At 41.5% G+C, this 10,739-nt stretch overlaps 1 protein-coding gene across 1 annotated transcript; it reads left to right on the top strand.

The window, feature by feature from the left end:
• Nucleotides 1–634: 634 nt before the first annotated feature.
• LOC109970400 (keratin, type II cytoskeletal 8-like) lies at nucleotides 635–6,138 on the top strand. The gene is made up of 8 exons (XM_020617933.1): nucleotides 635–1,149; nucleotides 2,971–3,179; nucleotides 3,894–3,954; nucleotides 4,093–4,188; nucleotides 4,366–4,530; nucleotides 4,694–4,819; nucleotides 4,932–5,196; nucleotides 5,309–6,138. The coding sequence occupies exons 1-8, from the start codon at nucleotides 751–753 to the stop codon at nucleotides 5,551–5,553; spliced, it is 1,566 nt and encodes a 521-aa protein (XP_020473589.1). The 5' UTR covers nucleotides 635–750; the 3' UTR covers nucleotides 5,554–6,138.
• The last annotated feature ends 4,601 nt before the right edge of the window (nucleotides 6,139–10,739 follow it).

The raw sequence follows: 10,739 nt of genomic DNA, 5'->3' as shown, positions 1-10,739 counted from the left end.
AATAAAGTCTTTACAAACAGAGAAAAGATGCTGATGGGTATGATAATGGTCACAGAACACATTTAAAGCATTTCCAAAAGTGTAGTAATGAATTCAGCATTAATGCATTGCACTCTACATTTTATATTTGTTGTCATGTGATGCAAAAGATAATCAGCAGCATCTCCCTCCTTACTCACACATACAGTGTGTTTCCATTGTGTTATAAATACACCTTAATTTGCAAATGTAGGCCAGCATTGATGTGTACAAACTGAAAGTCTTATCAGGAAACCACCAAACAACCTACACACACACACACACACTGACCTTCTCCTATACAGCTACTGCTGCTGGATGTAAATGATTGTTTTTAAAATTTGACCATCCCTCCACATGTTGAATCAGCTGTGGTGTGTTTGAATAGTTCTACCTTCTACCTTGAGGATCCTCTCAAAAGGTTTTCTCTAACAACACAAGAGAAGCCTATAGAAAGACCAGCTAATGGTTTTGAATGACTGGACAGTGTGTCATAGGGGTGTAATGTTACAGCCCTGCCTCCCTCTATCACCCAGCCCTGCAGCCAATGGCAGCTCACCCCTGTCCCCTCCCACAGCAACAGGCTTTAAAACTCCTCAGCAGTTTGTTCTCTTTCTATCCACTCTGGTTTCCCCCCTCTGCCTGCCAGCCCGTGTTACCAACCAAACCATTTGGTTTGAACTTCCTAGACTCATTTCAGCTTGAAGAAAAAAATCTACTCCAGATTTCAAAATGACCTCTTATAAGACCTCTTACAGTGTGAAGTCTTCTGCCCCACGAAGCTTCAGCAGCAGCTCCTATGCTGGACCAGGTGGCTCCTATAGGAGCTACAGTTCCAGGAGTTCCATGTCAGGAACCGGCCGGGCTTTTGGAGGACCTGTCGTGGCCAGCCGCACTCAATATGGTCTGGGCTCAAGCATGAGTAGTGCAGGCATGGGCATGGGCATGGGCATGGGTGCGGGTTTTGGTGGTGGCATGGGCTCCCAGGCTCCCATCACTGCTGTGACAGTGAACAAGAGCCTGCTGGCCCCCCTGCATCTCGAGATTGACCCCAATATCCAACACATCCGCACGCAGGAGAAGGATCAGATCAAGACCCTCAACAACCGCTTTGCTTCCTTCATTGACAAGGTAAGAGCTGGTAACAGAGGGCAGATATGTATGTGCTAAAAATTCTTGTTGCCCAGGTGCTAGTCTTATGCTCCTCTTCAAAAACATAAAAAACAATTTTGTAAGGTGGAAAACTCAGTCACACTGTAGTCAAACAGTGTTTGAGTGTTGTGACATTGTTATGCAGTATTTGATACAGAGATCCATATGTTTGCCACATGTCTGTCTAATGCGGATTTCCTCACTTCTGCAAGCTTGGACAAAGTAAGTTTATTGCCCTCTCTGCTTTTGTCACCTCCCACAAATGCAGCCATGGCCGAAAAGAATGAATGAGCTCAAATGTGAGGTTAGGCTCGCTATCTTTTGGCTCAGGCTGCACTTTTATAGTGATGAAAAACAGACATGCAAAAGGGAGAGACTGAGAGAGACATAGAAAAAGAGAGAGAGAAAGCTAAGGGTGTGTCAGGGTAGAGCTCAGAGCTTGTGATACGAGTTACCTTGGGACTGGTCCCCCCCTTAACTGGGGTGTGGCTTTTCCCACTGCCATGGTGCACCTCCCCCGCTCCACCCCTCCCAACACACATACACTCACACCCACTGTACAATCAGTACTGGGTGCAATGATTATCTTAATGTCAATACCTTCATTCACAGTGACACATTTTGAAAGGACTGTGCACTGGGAGTATAACTACATTGATCTTTAATAATTGAAATCAGCATCTGTGTAATACTGAGGAATGTATCTGTCCTCTGAGACCTCCACAGTGGGTTAATATTTAATACAGCCGGTTGGTTTCATGTTCTGGTCAATGCCGGCTGACTGGTTACAGTTCAGCTCTCCTTCTGCTGGTGCAATGATTAAAGAAGATAAAGTGCATTTTGCATACTTCGGCAGAAAGCATATAAACCTCTCCCCCTTATCATCTGTTATCGTTTGGTGGCAAGATAACACATCACACAGACTTTATTATCTATACTTCAGTATTACAATGAAATGAAATGACAGCGTTACTGGTTAGATCCTGCCTTACAGAGTGCACTGCATCAAGGAACAACATGCACTGAGTCACATATCTGATTTGACTAACATGCTTTTACTGTTCATAAATATGCAAACTTCTCAGGCCTTCACCCTCTCCCCTCCTCCTGTCTTCAACTAATAAATCACCTTCACTTTCCCCCACTTCTCTCTTTTTGTCTTTCATCAAACTTAAAACAAAATATTTACCTTTCTGCATCTGCCTGCTTCATGGTCTTCTCTCGCTCTCTGCATTTGTCTTCTGTAGCGGCAAACTTTGCTGTGCAACAACAGAAAGACATGCAGGAAAAGCTTTAACTAGCTCTATTACTGCATCACCAACATTTTCCTACTTCTTCTTGTTCTCCCTCCCCACTACCTCCTGTCAGGATACATGCACATTGAGCAGGCCTTCCTTTGGAAAATCACAGCCAGTCTGGAAACGCAGCCAACAGCAACTTACAGATCTCCAAAGATAGATTAAAAACAACACAGGCTGAAAACTGTGAACAGGACTAGGAGACATAAAAGGCTAAGCCTGATGATTGACTATTAGGATGTTAACCTAGAGGCAATGTTTCAAGGCAGAGCAGGCCACAGTTCCAACACACTTTTAAATGGAATTTCATAATTATTCATAACTCATGACTAGGAAAATGTGTGTAAAAGTAAACAGGCATATAAGTCAGTTATTTTCTGTCAAGGCTTTTTGAATGGTTGCTTAATGATTGACTGAGCCCTCCGTTTATTCACACATTCCTGTGCTCATTCAATATTATAACCTAATTTTTGCGACTTCTGATTCTTTCTCCACACATCAGGTTCGCTTCTTGGAGCAGCAGAACAAAATGCTGGAGACCAAGTGGAACCTGCTGCAGGGACAGACCACCACCCGCTCCAACATTGACTCCATGTTCGAGTCCTACATCAGCAACCTGCGCAGACAGCTGGAAAGCCTTGGCAACGACAAGATGAAGCTGGAGGCCGACCTGCACAACATGCAGGGCCTGGTGGAGGACTTCAAGAACAAGTGAGTGTGGAGGGGGCAATGGAGACTAAAGATATGATGTCTTACGTAGCATCAGGCCTTTTCCATCCTATAAAGAGGTATATGGCTAAGCTAGGGTTATTTAAAATGCACTGCATAGAACCTCCATTCATAAATAAAACACGTGTATTTTGTAATGCCAGGACCAACATACAACAGTTCAAGTCAGACTTGTGCTTCAATACAAGCCTTGCAGTACAATGAGTTAATCTTTTTGTGGCCTACTCCCTGCATCTGTCCATTGTCTTGCGTCATACAGACTCAAGGGAATTACAACACCAAGGAAGCATGTTCTGAACACCCATTACATTATATATGACTGGAGGTAAAACTCCTTCTAGAGATGGATGCCAGCAAAGTTGTCTATTGCTTTACATAACAGGACACAGGCACTAATGTGCATGCTGATGTGCCATCTCTACAAACAAGGTACAATAGTGCCGCATATATTTGTTTAGTTGTCCAGAGACAAATGAAACCTATCAGCTGAGGATTTCCCAAGGGGAGAAATATCAGTAACACTTGGCCATAAGTCAACAGACACTGTGTGAAGCAATGGTCTCAAAGGAGTTAAAGAATCAGGGATGAGCTACTTGCACCTCCTAGTGTTACATTACCATATAAACCCAGAACTGAACAGAAGCACAAGGTGACATTTTTCTGAATATTCAGGATCTGGATTTTTCTCTCTCTCAGGTATGAAGATGAGATCAACAAGCGCACAGAGTGTGAGAATGACTTTGTCCTCATCAAGAAGGTTAGCATCCACATTTACTCAACTACAAATATGACACCGTAACTGCATTTTCTTTTAGCATTTTCATACTTCTTTGTCACTGAAGATATAAATATAAAACATCTTTGTGACTCTAACAAATGCTTTTCATTGCTCCAGGATGTCGATGAGGCCTACATGAATAAGGTGGAGCTGGAGGCCAGGCTTGAGAGCCTGACAGATGAGATTAACTTCCGCAGGTCGATCTGTGAGGAGGTATGGCACAAAGTCAGCATGTTGTCTCTGCTTTTTGCTGCTGATTTATGTATCCAGTCATGACATGCTTATGATGTTTGTGGTGTCATTTTGGAACAGGTCTTTTTTTTTGCTGCATTCATGGTTGTTCTCACCATCTCGTTAACATCATAACTATTTTTTTTTCTATTTCTTAAGGAACTGAATGAGCTCCAGAGCCAGATCAAGGACACCTCAGTCATTGTGGAGATGGACAACAGCCGCGGCCTGGACATGGACGCCATTGTGGCTGAAGTCAAGGCTCAGTATGAGGACATTGCCAACCGCAGCCGTGCTGAGGCAGAGTCATGGTACAAGTCCAAGGTGACTCTTTTTTCCTTCTTACGTTTGTAAATGTTATAGCAGTAACCTAAAGGAAAAATATTTTCCAGCTTAGCAAAAGCTCAGTCCATGAGTCAGCGCATATCATATGCTCATCAAGCAGCTTTTCAGTTACTGATACCTTGTTTTTCTGATGTTCATTTAGTATGAGGAGATGCAGACATCCGCCAACAGATATGGAAATGACCTGAGGGCTACCAGGTCAGAGATCGCAGACCTCAACCGCATGATCCAGCGACTGACATCCGAGATTGATTCCATCAAGGGGCAGGTATAGAAAAAAGCGTTTGCACCATGGTACAGCATGTTGTCCCACATGAAGCACACTAATTTAACAATCAGGAGAGCAGACAATGCCTGATTTATTAAAAATCTTCTCCTAGCGTGCCAACCTGGAGGCCCAGATTGCTGAGGCTGAGGAGCGTGGTGAGCTGGCTGTGAAAGACGCCAAGGCTCGCATCAGGGACCTGGAAGAGGCCCAGCAGAGAGCCAAACAGGACATGGCCCGCCAGATCAGGGAATACCAGGACCTCATGAACGTCAAGCTGGCTCTGGACATTGAGATCGCCACCTACAGGAAACTGCTGGAGGGAGAGGAGGACAGGCTGGCGAGCGGCATCAAGGCTATCAACATCTCCCAACAGAGCAGTAAGTCACCTTCCCTTTCATGGATTCGTACACAGTTTAATTTTTTTTTTTTTTCAGGTTTAACAGATTCCAGACATTTAACCATATTCCCCTACCTCTCTTCTCTCAACAGCAAGCTACAGTGGTTTCCCTGCAGACACATTGAAGAGCAGCTACTCCAGTGGCAGTTTTAGCGGTGGATATGGCAGTGGATATGGCAGTGGTTATGGCTCCGGATATGGTGGTGGATACGGTGGCAGCAGCAGTGGTGGCAGCGGTTATGGCTCCACCCAGACCAAGAAGAATGTCGTTATCAAGATGATTGAGACCAAGGATGGCAGAGTGGTGTCTGAGTCCTCAGAGGTCATTGAGGATTGAGCTGTCTAGTGTAGAGATGCAGCTACTTGTCTGCTATGATCTCAGCTGTCTCCCTGGTAGTTTTATACTCACAGTTCACCCCTCCCCCCAACTATCCTAATAAACAAGTCTGAAGTTAAATGCTTGCCAGCCACTCTCCAATAGAGCCTAAACATGTTTTTTTCATGAAGTAATAAACAAACACTACCAAAGATCTGAAAGGGACCAAAGAATTTATTTTGGATGTCTGACAATACTAAAAAATAAATTGTTTTGACTCTGAAAATGAGATTGGGCAAAATGCTCCCTTGAACGCTATGCACCAGCTGTTCCATACTTGAAGGACTGTTACCTTCAAAACTGTGTTGAATCAAATGGACATGGATGGTGTTGTTGAAGGAATGCAAATATACTGAAACAGTGCTTCAGTGTTTTTGGTCAACTAATGTCTTAAAATTTCCTGCTACAGTAGGTAGTGCATGTCTTCCCAGTGTGCTTCCTGTAACTGAAACTGTCTACCCCTTAGGAGACTGCCCACATCATACTGTTGTCCTGAGGTGCTGTTTTTGCTACCAAACCAAATAAAAACGTGTTTACTGAAAAAAAGTGTTGGTTCTAAATTAAAAAGATGATTAAAAGAAAAAAAAAATTGGGAAGGAGGGTCAGTGAATAATTGGTCCTAATTTTAGGTTAACCAGGTGGAAAGTATTCACATCTAATCCAAGTTGGGTCAGGGTTTGACATTAACCATGGCCCAATGGCCCGTGGCCACAAAAACTTACTGTGTGGCCACAATATGTCCCCAGCAGGTGGCCTGCTGTGGCCACCAAGCTTTATCAGCTCTCTAATGAGAATGAGACCCCATGTCTCAGGCCTCCTGCACTTCACCAGCGCAGAGTTAATGTTCCACAAACATCCTGATTCATTTGTGCCTTTTAGTTCCACGTTTTATGAACACATTGAACAGAAAGGTTACTTGTCACCCGTTTGCTGCTGTTACGTCGGGGCTGCTGAGGTGCAGGTTTTCTAAGCCTAATCAAACTTTTACCACGATTGCTACAGAAGAACCAGAAACACAAAACATGGACTATGAACAAACGGCAACAGAAATGTAAGCGTGAATAGCTAAAATATGATATCTAATAATGTAATGCACTGCAGTGTAGACATGACTAACAGGCACAAAGGTGGGAGGGGGGAGGGTGAAGCAGAGACATGGGGGGGCTGTGAAAGAGAGACTGTGAACTAAGAGACAATATACTGTATGCATGTTTACAAATGAACCTGTTTTCAGTTTAAAGGGCCCATGGAATGCTTTTCTTTGTTTTTTGACTTTTCTACAATGTTACAACAATGAATTCTCATCTTAGATGTAACCTAAAGGTCAAAAAATGAGGTGTACTGTACGTTATGTTCTAGTATTTCTATGCAAAGGCAAGTTGGTTTATACACATCTTGCAAAGTAGGAGTACTTACAGATGCATTGGTTCTACTAGAGTGCAGTGACTATAAACAATTCAGTAATATTCACTTTCTGGTAGTGGGGTGAATGGAAACAGGCTGTGCAAATTACCTGAAAACTTGTGATCACAAATGCAGCACTACCACAGCTCTGACTGAATGATGCGTAACTGACTATGTCTCCGTAGATTGTTCTACAGCATACAGTGGGAAAACTTCTACTAGAGGGGGGTATCAGATCCATACTGGTAATGGCATCAGTCCATCCCTAATCCTGAACCTCTCGTGTAGGTTCCTGGGGAGGCCAAACATGTAGACACTTAATGTGCTGTAGTCCACTACATCACCTTTAATTCTGACCTTAAACATAACTGAATTTGTTCGTTCATGACAACTTCACAAACTGAAACATTTGAACTTTCAGTTTGCAACAGATTTGAGTATTCTCACCTTGTGACTACAAGAGTTTTGCAACTTCAATTGTCCTTGACTGACTACTTGTCTGCAGTTTCCTGCTGCTAATACAATGACACATTCTATTATGAAGGCGCAGTAAACCTCAAACAAAAATCTTACCTTTTCACTCTTGGATAGTAAGTTAGAGTAAGATCTTATTTGGAATCCTGTGGCTTCGTTTGAGTCTCCTGCTCTCTCTCTACTGTTTATGGGTTGCTATTAAAATAAAACATGACATTCAGAAATACAGTAAATCTGGTAGGCTGTATAGTGAGGCTTCGAAGTGCTTAGAAATCGGTAGGATCCAGAATCACTAACTGCATCACCGACCACATCAAATTCTGTACAGACATTATTTTTCCCACCAGATCTGTGCACTGCTTTACTAATAATAAGCCCTGGATTACCATCTCTGGATTTTTTGTGTGTTTTGTTTTAATTTAAGCCTCCTCCAAATGAAAATTTTGCTGGTCCATCTGCTTTGTTTGTTGTCATGTGCTGCTTTTAATTTTTTCTTAATTTTGTTTTATGTACAACTCCCATGCCTTATTTGTTTTTATTTCTTTCTGTCCATTCTGATTCACAAAGATGGCAATGCTGATATTTTTGTAAGCATCGTCTGCGAGTTTGTTGTAATTTTACAAGTGCTCAATTAAAAGAAAAACTGGAGGCACCTTGATCTAGTGAGAATACTGCTGGCCACAGTGGGCTTCTCCCTTAGCAATTCAGTTCTGCATGTTGGATAAAATGCTAGCTGCATACAGAAATGTGTTTCTACTGACTTATTCATATGAAAACTACACTAAGACTACGATCTGTGTAAATTATGTGTTTAAGAACCTGAATGAAAATTTATTTGAATCCAATCAATTGTTGTATGAAAAGAAACACGTGCTAAAAGCTGCTTATATTTACACTGTAAACAAATTATTTGTTCATACATCTTTTGCTAATTTCTGGGATGTTGGTGGGTGCAAAGATTAAAGATGTTTTTGTGGAACAGCATGCACCAAACCACCACGCACCTATATTACTGTATGTGTATGAAAAAACTGGGACATTCTTTTTGGAGTTTCAGTTAATTTGGATGAAATCCACAAGCAAGTCAGTGAAGCTGCAAAGTCAAATCAGAGTTACATGCTCAAGTCAGGTCAAGTCAAATTTGGAGCTTTTAAAACAACTGTTTTCTAAAAATAATATATACTTAAAATCAAAACTCAAGATGTTACTTGTAAACATCTCTTATTATTGAATCGGTGTGTGAATGTGTGTGTGAATGGGTGAATGGTGTATGATCTCCTGTAAAGCGCTTTGGCCAGTGTAACACACTGTGAGAAAGCGCTATATAAATACAGTCCATTTACCATTTACCATTTACCATTATTGAATATAAATAAAAATAGAGTCAAAGCATGTGTTGTTACCAAAGGATGCTGGGTACATGTGATATCACACAGACTGAAAAAACTGCTTCTCATGAATCCTGTGTTAATCGTTGCAGCTTTCAACACACAGTAAAGTGCCCATTCCCTCTTATGTAGAGATGTTTTTGATCATTTTCTACACAGTCAATATGAAACAGAGTAAAGATGTATCAAGTAGCTGAAAATAACACATTTTCTGTCAGTGTGAAGTCCAACAAAACAGATCCACAGTTTGTTGTCTATCAAAACATGACACATGCAAAGTGTGTTTAATACTCAGCACTGCCACAGATTCCATATAAGCCACTTGTGTGTGCACTGTATCAGAATACGAAAACCAGCAGCACAGCCTCAGGACCAGTGAAGGAGCTACAGCGTGTGCTACCTGAATTTCTAATTCAGAAGCAAGAACAGAAGAGGAGGTGGCTGAAGGAAGACACCATCCAGTGTGAGTGCTGCAGCCTAAGGCAGATATCTTATTCTTGACTGCAATACTAGATGGATTCATCATGTATCACCAGGCCATGTTATGTATTTATTGCTACAGATGAATTTATCATTATGAAATACAAATATGCCTGGCTACTTTACTGACAAAGTAATCAAGTTTATGTTCTATCCCTCACTTTGTGATAGAGGGAGACAAAAATGTTCACAATGCAAACAGTTTTACTACTGTTGATCACAAAAGCCAGCTATAGAGTTACTAACAGAATTAATGAGCTTTGCCTCATCTCACCAATGTTGCCTTTTATATCAAAAGTAAGCAGCACTATTTCAATCAGAACAGAGCGCATACAGAAGAAAATACACGCAGCCATCAACACTACTCATAGTTTCTATGCGATAGCTATGTTTTTTTTTTGCCCATCAGATCTGGCTGTGCCTCCAGGAGCCACGACAATACTCTGATGTAGAAGAATGAATCTGGCTTTAGACTTGGACACACCTGAGGCCTATCATCTTATCAGTGAAGCCTTAAATCACCCAGCATGTGGAAAAAATGCTTAGTTGGAAAGAAGGATCCAAGCATCAACACCTCTGTTAATGTGTATCGCTCTGTCACCATAGATATATATAGATTTATTTATTTATTTTTTGACAATTCGAAACCCATAAAATGGTGTGTCGGGGTTCCCAAATGTCACAGATTCCTGGAGTGTGCGCTTGCTATTTAGAACAGTTTTAATGCACTTTCCCACAACGTTAAAGCACCCCTTCAGCATTTTATGGCACTTCTAATCTAGCCTAAGCATTTTGAACCACTTTTACACAGACAAATTGTTAGGGTGATTTTCATTTTTAGATAGAAATGAATATAATTAGTTAGGGTTTTTATTATATAGCATACATAAGTTTATATATTTTAATCTCACAGTTGTGTTTATGTTTATGTAGTTACATATCTATATATCACCCTATGTGTTCACTGAATCACTGGTCAGTATTTACTGTGTTAGCCAACTGAAGCACTGGTTAACATCAAGGGAGACTGGTTCACTAAAACACTGAAATCTCATTAGATTTACAGCTTTAGCAAAGAGGGTCCACAGTTACTTTATTACCACCACCTGGTTAATGGGCCGGGGAAGCTATAGTTTATGGGGATTCCTTGAATAGTTGAAATAGAGATTAGATCTGAGCCCAGGAACAGGAAAGCAATGTCTAGCACACAGGCAGAGCAGTTTTATTGGAACAAGAGAGCAATGTCTAAAATGTAGCAGTTCCTTGGAAACAAAGGAAGACATAAGTGTCTATGTAGGAATTAAGACAGTATACAGTGCCTTGCGAAAGTATTCGGCCCCCTTGAACTTTGCGACCTTTTGCCACATTTCAGGCTTCAAACATAAAGATATAAAACTGTAA

The sequence above is a fragment of the Monopterus albus genome, unplaced genomic scaffold (assembly GCF_001952655.1).
Source record: "Monopterus albus unplaced genomic scaffold, M_albus_1.0 scaffold197.1, whole genome shotgun sequence".
Classification (NCBI taxonomy): Eukaryota; Metazoa; Chordata; class Actinopteri; order Synbranchiformes; family Synbranchidae; genus Monopterus; species Monopterus albus.
This window is presented reverse-complemented; position numbering and strand designations above follow the sequence as displayed.

Bases quoted from the DNA above. Each gene is read 5' to 3' on its own strand.
- LOC109970400 (XM_020617933.1), top strand. From the start codon at position 751: ATGACCTCTTATAAGACCTCTTACAGTGTGAAGTCTTCTGCCCCACGA. The intron at 4,189-4,365 runs GTATGGCACAAA...CTATTTCTTAAG, and splicing joins GCAGGTCGATCTGTGAGGAG to GAACTGAATGAGCTCCAGAG. The intron at 5,197-5,308 runs GTAAGTCACCTT...TTCTCTCAACAG, and splicing joins CAACATCTCCCAACAGAGCA to CAAGCTACAGTGGTTTCCCT.